This window comes from Mercenaria mercenaria, chromosome 1 (assembly GCF_021730395.1).
Source record: "Mercenaria mercenaria strain notata chromosome 1, MADL_Memer_1, whole genome shotgun sequence".
Lineage (NCBI taxonomy): Eukaryota > Metazoa > Mollusca > Bivalvia > Venerida > Veneridae > Mercenaria > Mercenaria mercenaria.
Window position 1 is genome coordinate 112,415,487 of NC_069361.1, and position 23,803 is coordinate 112,439,289.

At 35.5% G+C, this 23,803-nt stretch overlaps 1 protein-coding gene across 1 annotated transcript; it reads left to right on the top strand.

Annotated features, from left to right (window-relative positions):
- Window positions 1-12,265: 12,265 nt before the first annotated feature.
- Window positions 12,266-19,157, top strand: LOC123526262 (interferon-induced protein 44-like). The gene is made up of 7 exons (XM_053520748.1): window positions 12,266-12,671; window positions 13,039-13,591; window positions 14,092-14,153; window positions 14,673-14,870; window positions 16,952-17,095; window positions 17,431-17,602; window positions 18,766-19,157. The coding sequence occupies exons 2-7, from the start codon at window positions 13,057-13,059 to the stop codon at window positions 19,080-19,082; spliced, it is 1,428 nt and encodes a 475-aa protein (XP_053376723.1). The 5' UTR covers window positions 12,266-12,671; window positions 13,039-13,056; the 3' UTR covers window positions 19,083-19,157.
- The last annotated feature ends 4,646 nt before the right edge of the window (window positions 19,158-23,803 follow it).

Sequence of the window (23,803 nt, forward strand, 5' to 3'; positions counted from 1 at the left end):
CAGGGATCGAACCCACGACCTCCCGCTCTCGAAGCGGACGCTCTACCACTAGGCTACCGAGTCTGCTCTATAAATAAGGAGAGGAAAGACAGATAACATTGTTTTATATCACATACGTTGCATTACATACATTTTTTATGTTTTCTTTTTGCCATTTTTTGTTTATTCACTAAAATCTATTGTGCAATATCGTGGGTCCTTTAACAAACTGTTTCAAATAACCTTGAATTAATTCGCTTTTCAGGCAGTCAAGTCGCCCCAATATGTCAATTCAACACGATGTGTCAATTTGCCAAGTGGTGTCAAGTAAATACGTACTATATGTTTTAAGCCACCTGGCTGACCTTCTAAATATGATGATGACGGTAAAACTCCACCGTATCCATGCGCGAGGCATCTCGGCATCTTTCCGGTCCCTCTGCTCCTTATTTAACTATTCTCTGCATTCCGCTAACGTTCCTTTGTCTTGGAAAGATGCTAACGTATGTGCCGTTTTCAATGAAGGCGACTCATCTCTCCCAAACAACTAACAGACTATATCTCTATTCAGCTGTGTAGAAAAACTATTTGAAAAAGTTTTATCAAACCATCTTCATGACACAAATTTTCTCACACTTGTGTAGTCTGGTTTCTTACCGACCATTCCACTGTCAGTCAGTTGACCTCTACAATACATTTTGCAAAGCTCTAGACGAAGGGGTCGAGGTAAGGGCTGTCTTTTTTGACATCAGTAAAGCTTTTGACAAGGTATGGCACAAAGGTCTTCTTGTAAAACTACAAAATGTCGGTATTACCGGATCTCTACTGGAATGGTTCTCAAATTACCTTTCCAACAGACGCCAACGTGTTATCAATCCTGGAACCTCTTCCACTTGGAAAGGTGCTGGTGCTGCTGGTGTCCCCCAAGGGTCTATCCTTGGGCCTCTTCTTTTCTTGATTTTTATTAATGACTTTGTAGTTGATATTGGCAGTGAGATCAGTTTGTTTGCTGATAATACTATAGCCTTTACATTATTGTTTACCAGCCTGAAATGGCAACTCAGTTACTACAGACGGACATCCAGAAAATATCCAGGTGGGCCGATACATGGTTAGTACAGTTCAACCCTGTAAAATCTGAATCTTTACTGCTTTCTCGCAAAGCGAATTATCATTTACGCTTAAACCTCTTCATGTTTGGACTTCAAATTCCTGAGGTTTCCTGTCATCAACATCCTGATGTCAAATGATTGCAAATGGCATCATCATATCACGTACATAACATGTAAGGCTTGGAAAAGGGTTCATGTTATGCGCAAGCTGAAAATGTTCTTAGAACGAAGATTTCTCGAAACGATATATTTCTCCTTCATACGACCGATTCTGGAATATGCAGATGTAATCTGGAACACTTGCACAGGATATTGAAAGGAACAACTTGACAAAATTGAAAACGAGTGTGCCAGAATCGTTACTGGAGTCACCAAGTTAGTATCACTGCATGACTAAAGACAAGAAGTGAATTGGAGAACACTTAAAGATAGAAGGTGCGCCCACATAATTATTATGTTTTTTCAAATGTGCAGGGACATCGCTCCTTCGAACCTGATCACTCTCGTCCCGCCAGCCGTTAATTCAGTATCCAACTACAGCCTTTGTAATTCCAGTGATCTCCGCTCGGTGGCATCTCGCACATCTCAGTATTTCAATTCCTTTCTTTAAAGAGGAGTCTGGAGGCCGACCAACGTCAAACTTTTTATTATTACAGTGGAAATAGAAAAGCACAAATTATTCATGCTAGATTTTTATGAAATGTAGTGGACTTTGTTTAACAATCATCTGTTCTTACAAAATATTGCGAAATTTCCGCTATGTTAATGCGGACCACCCGAGACCAGCTCACAATTTTTGCTTGAATGTAAATTGTATCACCTGCCTCGGCATGTTATGTTAACTTCTGTTGGTATCACCCAGTCTTTCACGGCTCTGTCTGATATTGACAACGGACATATCTTCACAGCTGTCCAACAATTTATCCTTGGAAGGTAAAGATTTACTTGACTTGCGACCTGACTCCAACACTGTTCTGACAAGTCTCTATCTCCAGACTGTCATGTATATAAGCTTGGCATGGTTTGGGAGCAGTTCAGCTTTTTAAATTTCTTCTCGCTTTCCTTTTATTCTATTGAATATAGTTTCTTAACGCTTAACCTTACATATTGAGAAAAAAAAATCAAACAACGCCGTACCAAATCATAGAAAAAAAATGAGTTGTTTCACATGAAAATTGAACAGCATGTAAAACATGTATATTACACTCTACGAAACAAGTGTCAGTACACTGATATAAACATTGAATTCCGGAAAAGGAAGCATAAAGAGGTCACACTTCCGGACAGTTAAACGCCTTTAAAAAACTCACCATTTTCAAAAAACTGTTACATATGTTCGTTTTGATGCATTTGCAATAATTTACAAGTGTTGAAATTTCACATAACTAGGTGGAACGCAGTTTCAGCAATTGTTTATTCTTATTTCTTTACAAATTACATTCATTTTCAAAGGGGTGGGGGATATTTTCAGAATATTCAAGTATCCGTATTACGGGATATGTAATGGTCAGGTAAAATACTGGTAAAGATGTTGTTCGTTTATCAAATATTTCTGTGCTTTGATGATATACTCCTAAAGTATTTTCTAATTTTGATACCTTCACCTTTATGGGTACCTACTTTAGCTGAAATACGTTTAATCTTATCACATCTTTTCCTTCAAGTTTCTGTGCATTTTGTTGTTTTTTTAGTTATTTCTTGTTTTTTTTCCCTTTTTATTAAAAACTCAGTATGTGTTACACATGAGCAAAACAGCCATCCACAAGTATTTCAAATATTATCTCTCCGGAGACTGACTCGATAAGTATTCTAATACTTCTGTCAATATCCTATGTTGTTAAGTCTTGATTGCATATGTATGATTGCATCTTGCGTAACATTTGCAATGAAATATCCTTAAACTAAGCCAGTTGCCATTCTGTGTATTTTATACTTCTTTGCTTAAGTTTAAGCTGTTTTATGACTAGGACTTAAGTTTTTTATTAAACTTAAGTTGAAATCACCACCAACTTAAGTAAAATGTTCAATTTAAGTCAAAACTTATACTTAAGATGCTTTATGAATATGGCCCCAGATCGGACAATATTAGAAAAGAGCTACATTAGTATTATTAAGTTTATTATTCATATTATCATGTTATGATCGAAGCTACTGTATGTGTAGGAGAAAGTGTTTAAAGAAACCAGGGGCCGTATTCATAAAGCATTTTAAGTATAAGTTTTGACTTAAGTTTAAGATTTTACTTAAGTTCTAGTCATATAACAGCTAAAACTTAAGATACGTAAGAAATGACTGAAGTCAGAAAATAAAATAGCGTGGTGAGTACGATTAAAGTGTTGTTTTCAGAAAAAAGCACTTTAAACATAATTGTGCATGTCGTATCTGTCTGAAATTAATGTTGTTTTTTTTAAATGTTTTCGTCCACAATAAAAAACAAGAATTACTTATTAAGTTGTTTTATGAATAACAAATATACTTAAGTAAAATAAATTTCTAACCTAAGTAATACTTAAGTAAATAATCAATTTTTTATACTTATACTTAAGATGCTTTATGAATACGGCCCCAGATGTTGATCCACCCTCGTGTGTATAGATAGTAATCTTTGATTGACTTCTATTTATATTTGTATATTTGATTGTATATTGTTATCCGTGCAGTCTGGTCAGGATCCATGCTGTTCACTAACGGCTTCTCTAATCGCAATAGGCTTTGGAAGCGAACAACATGGATCCATGCTGGTCGCAAAGCCACTATGTTGGTTTTCTCATGGTGCGGCTCATATGTTTTTTTATGATTTCAAGAGAAATGAATGACACAAGAGTCTTAACTCTGCATAGTTTAATTAAATGCATTTGAACAAAATTAACATTATGACGACGTCGGTAACGTGGACATCAATGCCTACCCTTACCACAAACATTATATTTACGATTTTTATCTGTACATTTGAAGCAGAAACATTGTTTTAGAAAATGATTAAAATTTAAGACGACTTTGTTGGCAAGTTTATCGGACAAACGCGTACTAGAATACGTTGACGTAGTCCAACTCTTGACGTAATAATCACTTTCATTTTGTTTCAGTCAGATGAGGTAACTAGAGTCACATTGATGGTGCTCTTTTTTCCTACACCGAATTAGTTAACACGTCATTTTGACGAAGCGCATTTTTATACGTCAGTTCGCCTATCTGTCTGTCTGCTTTTGTTTATATCTGGAAATGCCAGTTTGTCTTTTAAACATTATGTTACTTCGTTTTTTTTTGTAATATATTACAACAAATGAAGTTTTGATAGTTAATTAAAATTTGGAGAAATGCATGTTCATTGATAGAAACAAGAATTAAGATGTTCTTAACTTCTATATATCGAAATTAGTCGAGCAAATTACAAAATATTATGTTTATGGATACCGACCCAGTTTAGCATACCATTTTAAAACTAAAATATTACTTAATTACAATTTGAAGAAATGTCTTTTAAATCAAAATGTACAATAAGCGCTGTCAGACTAGCGAGAGAATACAGGCAGGTGCGTTTTAAGAAACAAACTGCAGCATTAATATTTTGTTAAAAATGTCCTTTCACGAACTTATTGTGAGGAATTTTTCAAAATTGTCGTGCACTGCCATAGGCGTTAAGTTGGTCTGCAGTTTGCAGTTTGCAATTCGAATTGCAAACCGCAAACTATTTTGCATTTTGCAGTTCGAATTGCAAACTGCAAACTGTTTAGTAGATTGCGATTCGAATTGAAAACCACCAACTGTTTTGAAGTTTGCGATTCAAATTGCAAAATGAATTTTTATTTTGCAATTTAAGATTTGTATGTTCAAGTTCAAGTTCAAGTTCAAGTTCAAATTTTATTGCAATTTTCGGCAAATGCTTGCATTTGGCAATACATACAAAACATAATATATACATCACTTGAAGTTTTACATTCATACAAATCACATATATATTATGCAAAAAAAAAAAAAACAACAATGTAAATATAATATTACGATTCTAAAATTGTTCCTATAACACCTGATCTTAATGCAAATGCTTTATCTATAAATTTACATAATTTCAATATTTTACCTTTATTTTTCGTTGACATTATATGGCAGAACTTATTCAGTGTTGGAAAAGATGCAGGTTTTATAAATGATTTTCTTAGCTCTGAATATAAAGGACAACATAATAAAAAGTGGTATTTTGCGTACACATTTTACAAAGTCTTTCATTTCTGCTCGTCCCTGTGTATCTTCCTGTTTCGATTTCTAAAGTATGAGAACACAATCTAAAGCAAGACATCTGTTTACGTAAGTTGTCATTCTTAACAATATTGAGATATTCCTCGAAACAAAATTGTGTTTTAAATTTCTTGTAATAATCAAGTTTTGGCATATTTTCAATACAGTCGTGCCACTCTTGTAAATATTGGTCTCTTAGTCGTTGTTTAAATAACTTTTCATAATTGATATTGACAACAAAACTATCTAAAATAAAACCCATATTCCTTATAACTGTACGAATACATTTGGCCCAACATTTATCATTACCATTGATACATTGGTCCAAATATATATCATAAACTGGTGACTGCATATTCATAACAATTTTATTCCAAAATTTTAATGCTCTTTCCTTGCACAAAACCGACAACGGAAATCTCTCTACTTCTCCATAAACTGCAAAATTTGGGACCTAATACATATTTATAGAATCTAATCTGAAGTTTATCAATATCTTTAAGTTTATATATACCCCAAACCTCAGATCCACACAGCAGGATTGGAGCAATCATCGTATCAAAAAGGTATAACTTTGTTTTAACATCAAGTTTAACTCTATCAAATAATGCTAAAAGATTGTGATAGGCTCTGAGACCTTGATCTGAGAGGGATTTAGCTGCTTCAACGAAGCTACCTGTATAAGAAAATTTCACACCTAGATAAGTAAAATCATCAACATTTTCTATTACTTGTCCATTTATAGTTATGTTAAAATTATCGGCTGATTTACGTTTCTCCAAAACACACACTTCAGTATTATCAACATTTATCTTGAGACCATATTTTGATGAATATTCATAAATATTATCTACTTGGGCCTGCAAACTTACAGGGACAGTCGTAAACAGAACGATATCGTCAGCAAAAAGTAACAAATATTTGGATAATAACTCCAGGTCAGTATTTGACATTTTGTTAAGATCTATACATTGTTCAATATCATTTAAAAATAGGATAAAAAGCAAGGGAGATAATGGCTCTCCCTGTTTCAAACCAAGAGTTACCTCAAAAAAGTCTGATAAATTCATATTTGCATTAAATTTAACACAAGACAATACAGATGAATAAATAGATTTTATCATAGTAATTATTTTACAGCTGACACCATTTTCAGTCAATTTAATCCATAAAGCATCTCTTATGACTGTATCAAATGCCTTTTAATAGTCAATGAAAATGCAGTAAAGTTTAGATTTGTTAGCTAAAACCTTTTGAATAAGAGAATGAAGAATGTAAATAGCGTCAGCTGTAGATCTTGGGTCTCTAAATCCAAACTGTACATCATTAAAAACTCTCTCTGACTCACACCATTTATTAATTCTATTACGAAGTATTAAGGAAAATATTTTGGCCATATTATTTACCAGCGTAATGCCCCTGTAATTAGGATTTTCGGTGTCGCCTTTCTTATGTATAGGTACAATAATCCCTTTACGCCATGCTTCGGGGTAATTGCCTGTCTCATAAATTTAATTGAAAATAGTACACAAATAAGGACTTATAAACTTATTAGCGACAACAAAAAAGTCAGCAACAATATTTTGAAAATCTGCGCTTTTATTTCTATTCATTGAGGAAATTGTTTTGGAAATCTCTTCTATAGTGATTGGACAGTCTAACTGTTCAATATGTAACGGTACATCACGTGACTGAGTAAAATCATCTGCATTAAAGTTACTGTGTTGCATGTTTGAGATATTTGAAAAATGATAAACAAAACTTCCTAAGTCTAAATTATTATTAACAGACGTGCTCTTTTTAAACTTGTTAATATACTTCCAGAACTTACGAGGAGAAATTTTACACATTTGCGAGAGATTAGATTTTCCCCTGTAATAAAATAAGGTTTTCGCCCGTCTTTTAACCTTTACATATTCCGTTCTACTTAACAAAAAAGATAGCTTATTAACATCACTCTTATTATTAAGAAATAATCTTTTTTTAGTAAAAAACTCTGCTTTGGCATTTCTACAATCATCATTAAACCATGGCGCTTTCCTTACATTTTTGTAGGGTTTCGGCGAAAACGTTCTCCCAAAACACTTAAAGGAGATATCAAAAATTTCGTTCGTAAGAGAATTTATACAACTATCCACATCCGTTTCGCCTGACACAAGTTTTCTAGACAGATCCTCAAAAAAGTGCTTTTTCGCCTCCAAGAGGTTTGAAAATGAATCAGTATCTTCGGAATTCCATATTATTTTTTTGTTTTGAAGTTCTATTACAGTTAATATTAGTATTGCATTTGTAACACATTGAGAATGATAAAGGACAGTGATCCGAAAACTCGGTCATGTCCATAACACAAAAATCGTTTAACGAGGAGAAGTTACCGGAATGCGTATAAGATAATCTACAGTACTTTGTATGGATCTATTTCTATATTTGGAATGAAAAGTGCAATCTCTCGGTTCTAAACGTCCATTTACAATATGTATGCTATTCTCTTTACAAATCGCCAACAATTTGTTTCCAAAAGAGTTCACGTGTTTGTCAGTATTATTTCGGAATGTCAAGATTTGTTCTTCTTCCGGAGGAAGCGCTACAAACTGGTCCAAGTTTACATTTTCCACATGATCAGGCCGCTCTCCCGTCCTTGAATTAAAGTCTCCCGTGCAATACACATATCCAAGGTCACTGTATTTGCGGATATCATCGTTTAGCTGATTAAAGAAGTCGAATTCAAACAGGTTAGAATTAACGTTTTTATACAGATAAGAGTCTTCCGGGGGAATGTAACATGTACTGATATATATATCCTTATCACTACCAAAATGCTCCTTTTTAAGTTTTATCCAAATTATTCCATTATTATTAATATTGACTTTATCGAATTTGTTAACAAATTTTTCCTTATAATAGATTACAATACCACCGCTATTCCGTTTCGCTTTTGATTTACTATTCGGCCTTGGGCAATTTACATGTTCAAAACCATTATTTTTTATATTTGAGAATTTTGAAGTCCACGATTCCGTCAAAAGCACTAAATCGTACCTAGAAATGAAATTTAGAAATTCATTATCATTGAGTTTCGAGTTCAGACCTTGTACATTACAAGAGGGTATATTAAGATATTCCCATGAAGATTCCTATCGCGTATTGCCTGGCGCTGCTGTTTCCATAGGAGAAGGGGTACCAGTAGCTTGGGCACCAGGTATTCTTGAGATATTCTCAATCCTGAAGAAGTAAAAAGTATCATCCTAAATCTGTAACACATCCAGAAGTAGCACCCCACAACTGTAACATATCCTGCTAAACAGTAACATTTTATAAAACCACGAAACATTAGACCCACAGTAATTTTTCTACCTCGTATTATAAGTGCATGCCTGAAGGGGATTTTTATCGATGCAAATGTGCATAAAATATGGTTGAAATATCTTTTAATCAATTCCTTTTTGATAATTTATATCAAAATTTCGAATGCTGTCATAAAACGCTTGACAGACTTCAATATACTGTGTTTCGAATGTTAAGCCATGTCTCAAATGGCGTACATACCATTGATCTAGAAATACAATTTATTTTTTTGCAAAAAAGAGATAAATCTTTACCATTTCTTTGGCAAACAAACCACCGCCAGCGATTATTATCCCCCATATGCTGTAACGTTATCCAGGAAAACTGTAGCAGCAGCATCCTAAATCTGTAACATGATATCCTCCACAACCGAGTCTCGTGTAACAGTTCCTCCCCCGTGAATCGGTTTTTGATAATGCCGAGAGAGTGCCCAAGGTTTGGCCATGCTCGGATGTGGGCGAACTCAAGAACAATTCGCTAGACGTTTTAACGTCTCTCGTTCGACAATACTGCGTCTCGTTCGACGTGTTAGATACACAGGAACGCTTGTCGATAGGCCTCGTTCGGGTAGACCGCGTATAACGTAAGCACGGCAGGACAATTACATACGTCAACGCCATTTGCGTGACAGATTTGTGACGGCCTATAAGTCGACATACAGTGAGAAATCGGTTAAGAGAACGGGAAATTATCTGCCGCAGTCCTACCGCGGTCTAGTTCTTACGCTAAGTCACCGCCACCAACGTCTAATTTGGGCCAGCAACCATCGCGGTCAGCGTTGGCAGAACGTAATGTTTAGTGATGAGTCACGTTTCAACTTGTAGAATGCCGACGGACGTAGCCATGACTACAGACGACGTCGTGAACGCTACGCTAACAATTGCGTTCTGTAGCACAATCGTCATGATGGGGTCGGAGTTATGGTCTGGGAAGCCATCAACCATAGGTTTAAGTCCCAACTCGTCGTATGCCAAGGTAATCTCACAGCCAAGCGTTACATCGACCAGATATTACGTCCTGTGGTTGTCCCTATATTCCGTCAACGTCAAGTCTTGGTCTTTCAGCATGACAACGCGCGACCTCACGTTGCACGTGTCACCAGAAACTTTTTACAGACGAGCAACATTGACGTTTTGCCTTGGCCGGCGTGCTCACCGGACTGCAATCCGATTGAACACGCCTTGGATAACCTTGGACGGCGGTTACGTCAACGTCAACCGCAGCCTGCCAACGTCCAGGAACTGATAGAAGCGCTCCACCAGGAGTGGGCCAGAATCCCACGGTATCTGCTACGTAACTGGTGCGGGTCCATGGGGCGACGTCTTGCTGCTGTGGTTGCCAGTAGAGGTGGCACACGCGCTACTGATTGTGTCAGTGAAATTCCTCTGACCAGTCTATTGAAATTCAAGATTTGAAGCACAATGCGACCACGAAATACTGTCTAATTAACCATCAATTCTTTTAAATCATCAGATTTGCGTTTTTAATTTTTAATCACGGTTAACAAAATATTGTACAACGAGTTTGAATGAGGCGTTTCTTTTTCTCGTCAGTGTATTTTTCATAGCGATTCAAGGTAAAACAGTAGTGTTGATAGTACTTAGAATTAACATGATTAAGGGGATATAAGGTTTTCAGCGAATTATTGAAATATTAGGGTAAAATATATCTCGTAAGTGAAAAATATCAAATGTAGTTTTCACTGGCACGGAACTAATAAATCGGTAAAATTTGGTAAAGACATCGAATAAATAGATTAAACCATCTGTTAATCAGTTATTTTTTTTCTTTGTTCAATAGAAAGGTTACTGGGCTATATGTAAGACTATTTATACAAAATGCCTGCAGAAAGAGTATTAAAGACAACACAAATAGCAAACACATTCAAGTTGTTTTCCAGCATTTAAATTTTGAAGACACGTATACGTACCTTCAGATGTTAGATAGTTAATCAGCCAAACAGAAGGTACGAGGAGGGACATATTTGGAATATTGGAACCTACCTCTCTAACTTTCCCAAACACTGCCAGAGAGATATAAGACGATTTAGTTGTTTCTTATTCAATAATAGTTTGCTTGTCTACCTTTTAGAGATGTAAATGTCTAAAGATAAAATACATGTAAAAATTGCTCGCCGGCATCTTAAAATCCAGACACTATTGCAAGTGAGATACGAAACCAAAAGAAGCAAAATATATTGATTATAAACAAACTTATCTGTTTAGAGAACTACTTTTTTCCAGTTAAAATGCACACAAATGCACATGTCTTATATTGTTTGAAATCAAGCGTTGTGACCTTCGCAATGCTTCATATTTGAAATCTGACAGTATAATTCGTAGGTCAATAGTTTACAGTTTCACCGAAGGAAATGCTTGAAATGCATCTAAACTATAAATATAGTGCAAATAAATATGTACGGTGTATTATAGATGTATATCAGCATGGTTAAAACATTAAAACTGGCCCATGTACGCATCAATACCAAGGACGGCACAAAAAAGAAAATACTCTTAGTGTATCCCTTATATTTCCATTGCGGTTTTTGACATAATACTAGAGGCATGAATATTATAAACTAACTGAATGACTTTACGGTCAGTAGTGGCTTTTGACAGGCAAGCCATTCAATAAGACATTTATTACATGACATCAGAAAGAAATTTACATGATTATTTTCATTGAAATTCTGACTTTAACCAAGCAAAATTTAGCGTTGAACTATAGACCGGCCAATAGCACAAACTATGGACCGGCTATTTATATGAAAAGTTATGTAATAATTGCTAGAACTATTAATAACTATTAAGTATGGATACTCGTGAATTTTTTTTATCACATTAGTTGATATTACAGATTTATAGTTTTATCATATATGTTCAAAGAGACAGCAATAGAACATTAATTGTCTCGTGGTGGATACCGAAAAGATACAATAAAACATTTATTTAGAATGTACGGAGCAACCTAACTGATACATAAAAAAATAAAAGAAACATTTACTGAAATAAATATTTCAATATTTTGATTGATCCAAGTGTTTTAGCACTCGACCACTGTTCACTGTCCTCCGGATAGCATCAACATTTCAAAATCTTCAAAAATAGAAATTTATGAAATAGTTGCCAACTGTGAAGTTAAACGAGAGACTGAGACATCATATTTAAAAACTGTAAAGTTTCTAATGCAATCAAGCTATGTTTCTTAAGCAAGGTCAGGTTCAAATGATTTAGTTTGCTGTAAATCCTTAACGCTGCAACGGTACCTGTATATTTATTCACATCGGTACCAGTATATTTATTAACATTGATACATGTATATTCATAAACATTGGTACATGTATATTTATTAACTTTATATTTATTAACATTGGCAACTGTATATTTATTAACTGTATATTAGTTAACTTTGGTGCCTGCATATTTATTAACTTTGGTAGTTTATGATTGTTGTTATAGAAGAGGGTTCACCTGTAGCGTGATCCGTTCCACATATTTTCAGGAAGTACTACTGTTGAAAACAAAACCAAAAAAAAACAAAAAAAAAAAAAAACACAAAGTCATGCATGAAAATCATGAAAGAAGTTGATCTGATGCCTTTTGTTTTAGAACTGTTTTGCCACAAGTGGCCTTAAATCGAGTCAATCGGGATCACTTTGTTTTGCTTCGCTCTAGACCCCACAGTATGAGTATAAGATAGATACGGGCATGTCCAGTAAACATAGCCTAGCGCTTTTTAAATATACACCGATGCACAACTTCTTTGTGCCAGAGATTATAACCAGTACTATAGTAGGGGGAAATACTATTAACAGCATTTCAGAAATTACTGTGCCCAAACAGAGATTCAAATCCGGGTCCTCTTGATTGATCAAAGTGTTTAAGCACTGGACCACTGTTCACTGTCCTCCGGACAGACGGACAGATGAGCATCAACATTTTAAAATCTTCAAAAACAGATAATAAAGTTTATATAGTATTAAATAGAAGTAAGACAGAGGTAAGTTAGCTAAATACTACATACATGTAATTATCATAATATCATTAAATAACAACTTGAATAATATTGTTTCATGATATTTTGATACGAGTGTTTTTGTACATCAATACTATCTAGAACTGGCTGCATCATTTTATTTTTTACTTTTCATCAAAATGTTTACTTACTTAATCACAATTTAAATTTAATAGAGGCATAATTAAATGTGGAAGCGATCTCATTTTTTAAAGACGGTATCGTAGCTTGAAAGTCAGCAATAAGCTCTTTTCACATCAACGACATCTAAAATAGTATTGACTAATTTACGTCTGAAAATTTAATATAGAAAACCAATTGTTACATTTTGATACATCTTTTATATGTACAGGTATAACTAAAACATACAATGGGAGGAAAGTTATCAGATAAAGACATGGACCAGCTAGAACAATGGATAGGTACAGGTCCAAAAACATTTACACTGCTCTATGCTATCACAAGAGATGGCTGTAATGCTACAACCTTCCATCAGAATTGTGACAACCAGGGAGCTACTGTCACAGTGCTGTATAATCCACAAGGGTCTGTGTATGGAGGATATGCCCCTGTCAGCTGGATCAGTAGCGGTGCATGGACCAATAACACCGCTGCTTTCCTGTATCAGCTGAGATTTAATGGAAATGACAAAGCTACAAAGTTTGCAATAAGGAATGGCCAACAATCAAATGCGTGCTACAACCACTCGAGCTACGGTCCAGTTTTTGGTTCTGGTAATGCCCTCTGTACCTTTTCAAGCACAATAAATAGCTCAGGTACCTACTTTTCCCTCAACGGCAATATGGATGGTTTTGGAACAACCTTCGACAATCAGGGTATCACTGCACACCAGATCAACAATGGTAACATGAACGTCACGGAGCTTGAGGTGTACAAAGTTGCAGGTACATAGTGGTTTCTATATATCGGGACTTCCAGGTGGTCACTAAGGAGTTCACACTGAACACTTTTTCTTACGTTGCTATAAGCATTCAAATTATGTTTATTATCAATTGGGGCGAGGTAATAGGGAGCTGATACGCATAAGGGTCTTATGGGTGTGAAAATACCTTGTTTGCGGTTTCCCTACTTGGCACGAGAATGGTAGTATTTAACCAAATGTTCGGATTTAAATGATCATTAATTCTTGTTGATAGTTTAATATATGTTTTATCAATAAGATGTATGAATACTTACCTTGAGTGTTCATTAATTTATTTTCTGAAAAGCAGATCTGGTAGAACTTTTACTAACAGTGTATTAGTATAAAATAGATGTTTTTATTGCAACACCTGTATGAGATGTAAAATAAACAGCTACGTGTATAAGCAGTCATAATGATTAATACAGAACTGTAAATTAAAGTATTTTTCAACCTTAAAGATAGTTTTGATTCCATTTGCAGATGGTAAAAGAATTCCGACTCAACAAAAGCCCTGGCGAAAAACTAAAACTTGGAATGAAAAGGTAAGCTATAAATATTTTTTTTGAACCGAAGAAACGGAACTGACCTATATGATTATAACTGACTTTTTAATTAAGAAATAATTTATAGCAAAAGAGTGCTTTAAGACTATTTATGCACGGTGGGTGGTTATACATCGGGCGTAATAATTTCACGAGAGCGCAGCCTGAAAATATTTGAACGACGTATTACAACCCGAGTGCATAAATAGTGTTAAAACACGTTTGTGCTATAAATTATTTCGATTCTGATATGCCCTTAATCTAAAACAGTAGATAAAATATAGAAGCGCTCTTTCTTGGTCGCAACAAAAACTTTGACGTCACCGCGCGTTAACGTGACGTCATTAGTGTTTTAACAGAGACAAGCATATTAGAATAATACGTTCATAATAAACGTATTATATCTGATATATAATTTTTGATACAACAGGCATAATGTTTCAAATATTCTATTTCGTAAGTTTACTTGTATTCGCAATTTAATTACATGTAGTTAATTCTATACCTTAATAATTGCAGTTCTTAGACGAGCTTACAGAAGACATCGTAACTTTCAAACCACTTGAAGACTTGAAGGTGAAAGACGCCCGTATCCTGATGATTGGTCCTGTGGGGGCCGGGAAGTCTAGTTTCTATAACACCATCAACTCTATATTCAGAGGTCGCATAACACAAAGAGCGGGCAGCGGCAGTGCAGAACAGAGTCTTACAACTGCTGTATGTTAACCGTAATCGTAATTACAGCATATATATGACATTGTTCGGGTCCCATGTAATCCTAGGATGGCTCGTATATGCAATGAATCGGAATCACTGCCTTACCTTTACATGATATAATCGTAAGAAGCGTCTAATAGGGTCTGAACACTTGGTTTTGCTGCGTACCTCTTGTTTTCATTTCAATGTAAATGAGATGTGAAACCAAAAGTTAAAGTCCAGTTCGTAGCCATATAACCTGTTCTGTGTTGGCGCGCCGTAAAACCCAAAGCAAATCAAGGCAGATTGGCATATTTCTTATTTATTCCCCAATATTTGATGCTACAATCAACATATGCCCAGATCCTGACAGAAAGGATACTATTTTTGAAACACATGGTCGTCATTGTTGTTCCTTCTCTTGAGAAGGGACATTTAGGGTTGGTAAGTCACACTTGACTGAGCAATGACCTCGAAAGCTATTGTCGTTACAAGCTGGCCAATCAAACTCCGTGACCTTAGAAATTACCTCTGACGTTAAAATTGTTCTTTCCTAATTGAGGCGACTCTGACTGAACGCGCTCTGTGGATTACATATTACTAAACCCGGGGATGATTGATTCTTTTATTTCCTTTATTCTTGAAGAGCATAACATGTGTATAAACAGGTAGACATATATCAGCAAATTTACATGCAAATAACTGAATATTATCGTTACCTTCGAATGCATGGTCAATATGTGAAAATAAACCCCATTGCGACCCTCTAAATATGCGCATCAAATTCACGCATCGAATGTAACACTACTGACCGGGTCAACGTGTATAGCCAGTGTATTTTTATTGCCGTATTTACTCAACTGAAAGTGGTAACGGATTTACTTTGTTGTTGGATTTAACAATTTATGTTAGCGTAAATACTTACTTGACATTGTTAGGCAGTATAAAACAACATAATTCTTTTCCAGAATTTTAGTTTTTTGTATCTAAAGCACCATTGGTTTAAAATGTAACGCCCCCAGGGGCGCTTAAAAATAAGTAAAGTTTCTTGTTTAACGTGGGTAGACGACAACTTATTTCCAGCCTAGCCCACTGCAGTCGTCATATTTACCTCCCCAGCATCTAGTTCAGACCGATACTGTTGGAAAGAGTACCAATTAAAGTAAATTACCCAGCACTGAACACTAGTCGGGATATCAGACGCAACCGGGAATCAATCCGGGTTCGGTAATCGAACCCGGATCGCTGACGTTGTAGTCCAACCTGCTAACCACTGCGCCACCGACTCCCTGATTAAACGGGGTGGGGGTGGATACGGAATATCAGTAAGGTAGAATGGTCTTGTCCTTGTGTCCGACCCTTGGGTTCCACACACTGATGACCAATATTTAAAACAGATATTGCAACCACAATTTTACAAGATGATCATTATATATTTATATAGATGTGCCCTAGAAGGAATTTTTGCTATGCTTTAACTTGTTGAAGTATATTAGCGAGCAACACTGACTTGGAAATAATACTTTAATTTTGTACTGACTATCTAATCAAGTCACAAAATTAACTCTAGTAAGGTACGTTGTCACAAAAATGAGATTACGAAGGAGTGAAGCGGAGACGGAAAACAGTATTATGGTATATACTGTCGTCATACTTTATAGGATGATTGCTTCATGTATACTGATATTTCATATCGTTTGATTATAGACTATGTTAGTTACAATCGAATGTAGGATGGTAGATGACCCCTATAATTTTGGGGACAGTAGGTCAAGCTTAAAGGTCATGTAGCTATTTTGAGAATTAAATTGACACACAGTTGTTTTCGTCATGAGGCATATTTGTTTTACATTAGTGCTGAACATGCTGCTGTTGTGCTGGATAACTTGCTAAAACGTCAAGATAATTTCTTCTATACCCAGTAGTACTTTTTCACGCAGAAGTCGCATTTAAAGGTATGTTATATTCTAGTAATGTACAAGTTCATATTTTATGCCAAGTTGACACTGAACAGGAAATTTTCATATTTTCGCCTATAGAGGCATATGTTATTCTGCAGTGTAGAATGGTTTAAAAAACATTCTTTACCATGGTATTTCTAGTACACGCCTTACAAGGTGAAAGTGAAATTTGGTGCGACACTGAACTTCCGGTTGTGTGACACACGTGGTCTAGAAGAGTCACAAGGTCTAGATGTGATGGAATGTAACTACCTATTAGATGGCAACATTCCAAACTATTATCAGGTAAACAGTTTCAAATTTGATTAATCAGCAGGAATCAGTTGATGTAATAAACTAAAGGCCTATGGATCAATATATAACGTCGACGCATTATTACTCTAAGCTATATTGCTAGGGCTAGACCCACGCCAGAATGTATAACTTAAAAGAATTGACTGCTGAGACTGTTAAAGCCGTTATAAACTGACTTGTAGCAAAATAATGTGTTATCACAATTACTTTTACGTTAAGTTAAATGATTTGAATCTTAATCTCACTGTGTTGAAAATACGGTGTTCATTGTTTATGGCACTGTGGAGAACGATTTACATTAACAGTTGTGACATTTTCTGTTCAAGTTTAATCCGGCCAAACCAATCAACCCAAAGAGCCAGGGTTTCAAGGCAAATCCATCACCCGATGACATGACAACGTGTGCAGTGTTTGTATTGGATGCAACAACGCTTGAAGTGTTGTCAACAAAACTAATAGAGAAAATGAAAAGCTTCCAGACCTTGATGAATCAGAAAGGTGAGCATGTTGCACATGTTAGGACAGCGGATATTACTTTACAATACACAAAGTAAAGTTGTGTATGGCACTGATTTATCATGTCGTTTAAATGCTAGTTGTAATTCTTTAAAGGTCCTTGAGATACATTTCCGTCGAGTAAGGATATATGTACTTGTACCAATAAACATTCGACTTTCAAAACAATGTGAAAATGATATAGTAATAACAGAAAGTCTTGTTAAGTATTGCTTTAGGCTTAAGTCCAATTTCTTTTGCACCAGAAATGTAAGTTATTGTCAAATTTATTATGTCCCCACAGTTACAAATGAGGGGCATATAGTGTTACCCCATATACATGTACGTGCATGTATGCATGTGTACATGACCATTGTGTCCGTCCGCTGTTGTGCTATGTCGAAATTTGAAATTATTTGGCAAAAATTACCACCATAACAAGACGACGTGTCTCGTGCAGAATCCAGACCCCTACCTGAAAAGGTCAAGTTAACATCTAGAGGTAAAAAATAGTATATTCTTCTTTGTCTGCTCTAAAACTTTTGTTTGTAGGGATTGATATTCAAATAACTTGGCAGACACAGTCGAATGAATTTTGCGTTCAAGATCAATACCCCAACCTTTAAGGTCAATGTCACGTTTGGAGGTTGAACATTTTTCAGTCTATAAGTATAAATTGGTGGATATTTAAGTACCTTAGCACAATAATTTACCATAACTATAAAATGTGTTGCATGCAAGACCAATAGCCCTAGTTAAAAAGTCAAGATCACTCTTGGAGGTTATTCCTTCATTCCGCTATAACTTTTTTATCTTATCTTTCTACAGATAGACCGATATTCAGATTACTTGGCACAAACATTCACCACCAGACGATGTGTCAAATTTAACACTTAGACCCATTGCTTAAAGTTCAAGATCACACTTAGAGGTCAAAGATAGTATGTCATTTTTGTCGTCTAGCCTGAAACATTTAGAACATAGAAGGATATTCAAATAAGAAATTTATTTCCTTTTCAGTCCATAAGATCAGTATGTTCTGTTGTCGACGTGCCATTACAGTACTCTCACTTTTGTGTTCTAGCATCACATAGTGGGTGCACCCGTCTTTGGACACCTTTCTAGCTTATTTTTATGAGCAGTGACATTATTTCTTTCGTTTACAGGAGTACCACAGATCATTCTCCTTACAAAGATAGATACGTTATGTAAAGACGTCCAGGCAGACGTTTCCTCCACCTACAAGAGTCACACTGTTGAACAGCACGTGGACAAAGCAGCACAGCTGTTGGGACTACCACGCGCAAACGTACTTCCGGTGAGGAACTACGAAAACGAGTTAGAACTCGATGATAATGTCAACATCCTTGCTCTGATATCACTACGACAGATTTTGTATCTGGCAGAAGATTTCATGGAAAATATGCTGGAGAAAAGGAATGATGAGGAAACAGAGATGGAAAATCTGAAACTAGAGAACTGACAAGTTCAAAAACTTTTGTCTAATACGAATTTTTGATTATTCAAATAGATATAGAATAAAATTAGTGCAAACATCGACAGCCCTGCATTTTATGTAATCATTACCGTGAGAAGCAATTCATGTTATCAGCAGAAAATCAATATGCAGTTTAATCATTTCTAATTTATATGTTTCCATGTTTCTATGATCGTTTCCAACATACTGGCGTAAAGTTCGTTTGATTATGATGATACGTTCTATATGTTTGTTTTGAATACTTGTTTCTAATCACTGTTTTGGAATATAATCTTAAAATCATCAGACAATGTAGACATGTGATACACTTTGTATCATAAGGCATTTAAACAATTTTAATTGTAGATTCAAGATTTCAAGATTTAAAAAATATCGCTTTGCAAAAATACATAATTACACACGAAAAAGTACAATTCACAGTACTGGACTGGTATATACGGTGGCACAGAGGTGACATCCGCAACACTTTATTATTTATATTGTGGCCACAGCTTAGTAAATTGTGGCCACAAGTTACTAAGTTGTGGCCACAACTTAGTAAATCGTGGCCACAATTTAGTAACTTGTGGCCACAAGTTAGTAAATCGTGGCCACAACTTAGTAAATTGTGGCCTCAACTTAGTAAATCGTGGCCTCAACTTAGTAAATTGTGGCCACAACTTAGTAAATTGTGGCCACAATATAATAACTCGTGACCATGACCTATATCAGCCAATCGAAACTATAAATAGATGGATAGACGGACGGACAGATGAATAGATTGGATGGTACCTACGTACCTACCTACTTATTTATTTATCAGCACTTCCGGTCGTCTATCTATCTTCCATTCCTGTCTTACCCTTTGCAGTGACGTAGACATTTTTATGCGTCCATTTCGTATGGTTGCTGAATTCTGCCATTTTGCGTTATCTCCCTGCGACCCTTTCGAGCGAAAACACGAGATTTAACGAGTTAAAATGCGGGGACGCAGGCTGAAAACTCTCTATTGAGTGGGGAAGCGGAGCGAAAACACGATAATTACCGGGGTCACAAGTGAGAATTAGTAGCTGGTATGTCAGGGGTGGGGAGCGGACCGTCCGTCCGTCATTCCGTCCGTCCGTCCGTCCGTTAACAATTTCTCGTTATCGCATCTCCTCAGAAACTACTAGGGGGATTTTGACCAAACTTTGTCAGAATGATGTATTGGTACCCTAGTTGTGTCAGACTGGTTCAACAATTTTTGAGTGAGTTATGGCCCTTTGTTTATTTTTATAATTTACATAGATTTATATAGGGAAAAACTTCGAAAATCTTCTTGTCCAAAACCACAGGGCCTAGGGCTTTGATATTTGGTATGAAGCATCATCTAGTGGTCCTCTACCAAGATGATTCAAATTATATCCCTGGGGTCAAATATGGCCCCGCCCCGGGGTCACATGGTTTATATAGACTTATATAGGGAAAAACTTTGAAAAACCTCTTGTCCAAAACCACAGGACCTAGGGCTTTGATATTTTGTATGTGACATCATCTAGTAGTCTTCTACTAAGGTTGTTCAAATTATCCCCCTAGGGTCAAATATGGCCCCACCCTGGGGGTCACATGGTTTACATAGACATATATAGGGAAAAACTTTGAAAATCTTCTTGTCCAAACCATAAAGCCTAGGGCTTTGATATTTGTTATGTAGCATCATCTCGTGGTTCTCTACCAAGTTTGTTCAAATTATCCCCCTAGGGTCAAATATGGCCCCGCCCCGGGGGTCACATGGTTCATATAGACTTACATGTATATAGGGAAAAGCTTTTAAAATCTTCTTCTCAATAACCTACAGCATTCAAATTTGGACCACATATATAGTTTTGAGTGGCAAGATGAACATTGACATGAGTTGACCTTGATCTTGACCTAGCGACCTACTTTCACATTTCTGTAGCTACAGCCTTCATATTTGGACCACATGCATAATTTTGTGCACCGGAAAAACTTTGACCTTGACATTGACCTAATGACCTACTTTCACATTTTTGAAGGTACAGGCTTCAAATTTGGACCACATGGATAGTTTTGTGTTCCGAAATGAAATTTGACCTTGATTTTGACCTAGTGACCTACTTTCACATTTCTCAAGCTACAGCCTTCAAATTTGGACCACATGCATAGTTTTGTGTACCGAAAAAAACTTTGACCTTGACATTGACCTAGTGACCTACTTTCACATTTCTCAAGCCACAGCCTTCAAATTTGGACCACATGCATAGTTTTGTGTACCGAAAAAAAACTTTGACCTTGACATTGACCTAGTGACCTACTTCCACATTTTTGAAGGTACAGGCTTCAAATTTGGACCACATGCATAGTTTTGTGTTCCGAAATGAAATTTGACCTTGATTTTGACCTAGTGACCTACTTTCACATTTCTCAAGCTACAGCCTTCAAATTTGGACCACGTGCATAGTTTTGTGTTCCGAAATGAAATTTGACCTTGATTTTGACCTAGTGACCTACTTTTACATTTTTCAAGCTACAGCCTTCAAATTTGGACCACATGCATAGTTTTGTGTACCGAAAAAACTTTGACCTTGACATTGACCTAGTGAACTACTTTTACATTTCTCAAGCAACAGCCTTCAAATTTTGACCACGTGCATAGTTTTGTGTACCGAAATGAACTTTGATCTTGAGATTGACCTAGTGACCTAGTGACCTACTTTCACATTTCTCAAGCTACAGGCTTCAAATTTGGACCACTTGCATATTTTTGTGTTCTGAATTGAAATTTGACATTGATTTTTATCTAGTACCTACTTTCACATTTCTCAAGCTGCAGCCTCCAAATTTGAAGCACATGCATGGTTTTGTAAACCGAAATTAACGTTGACCTAGAAATTGATCTTGTGACCTACTTTCACATTTCTCAAGCTACAGCTTTCAAATTTGGACCACATGCATGGACCACATGCACAGTGATGTGTACTGAAATGAAATTTGACCTTGATTTTGACCTTGAGCTAGTCTTGAAATTTTGAACAATCAAAAATGGCTCAATGGTGGGCGCCAAGATCACTCTGTGATCTCTTGTTTTTGATGTTTTGGGGTGGTTTGGGGTGCTTTGATGGATAGCAACTAGGTTAGATACCAATCACTTCTGTGAAGTTGTATTGAAATCCAGGAAAAAATCCGTACAGGAATATGACATATATAATTATGTTTATGTATAAAAAAGGATATGGAAAATCAATCATCCATAAAACCCATAATATATGCTAGGCTTATTTCTGATCATTCTAGGAAATTTTATTCAGGTCACACCAACATAGAAGTTATCTGGACAAATTTAGATGATAATCCAAGGTACAGAAGACTACCAAATTCCATAATCTTCAATGGTTCTTTTACATGACAGGTGTAAACACACAAACACGGTATTCTTATCCAAAGATATGTTAGTAATTTTGGTTGAGACTCGAATTCATCGTGCCCTGGTTTCAAAATAGCGTGCATTTTTAACTTGTTCATTCGCACAATCGACATTTTCTAGCTGAGTCTTTTTTGTTATTCATTTTGTTAATTACAGCATGGTACATAATTAACGTAGAAAATAACAACACAAGAGTACTGCAGAAAAATAACACGAAAAATAAAAACGTATACTTGTAGAAAACACATAAAAATGTACAACCTTTTCAAAACATAACTATGCATATGTGAACAGTTGTGTCTCAAGAAATATGATATTTTTCATTGATAAGAGATTTTTAAATTGCAAATACGACTTGTACAGCTATACTCTTTGAGATAAATAACAAGATGAACTCGTATAATATTAAACCTTTGTTCAGATAAATGCACTTGAAGTATTTTGAAATACCAAAAAGAAAAAACAATTAAATCAAATAATTTTGATAACGTAATAAATAACAACATGAACTCGTATAATATTAAACCTTTGTTCAGATAAATGCACTTAAAGTATTTTGAAATACCAAATAGAAAAAACAATTAAATAAAATAATTTTGATAACGTTCGTTATATTATTAGCAATGGTACATGTAATCAAAGTTTTGAGAAAACTGATGGGGTGGAAAAATAAGATATTATTGTCATACTGAGAGAAAAATAAAATGTGTTGCTGGGTTATCAAATGTTGATCAAGCAGTGGATGTATTCGAAACTTTAACAACTGTTTATTTACACTTGCCATCACTGAGCGCTTAATACATGTTTAATTTTCACTGGAGATATTTTCTTAAATTTGATTTTCTTTCCCTGATGCTCAACTGGTTATTTCAGCACAAGTATAATTTAATAAACTTATTTTGCCAAAGGAACTTTATGAATATAGGAACTATAGAATTATTTTCACGGTGTATGATCGTTACAAATTTCGCCGGAACTTTATATGAAATTTTAGGGACAAGCAACGCAACTTTTTATCAAAACATGGACCTTGATTCTATCAATGTTTTGATATTAGGATTGTAAGTATTTCCTATTAGCGTTTTCATCACGTGTCTCAGTCACGTCATCACGGTTTAACTGCATTATGGTCAACCTCATATTTCCCGGTATTTTTGATTGACCGTCACGACTTCGCAGGAAGTGAAAAGCTTGAAATGCTGAAAAAAATATGTTATAAATTGTTATTTTTACATAGAATATAGTAGCAGATGCATATTGGACCCCTAATAGTAATGTTTAAAAAATGGCATTTGCTTGGTAT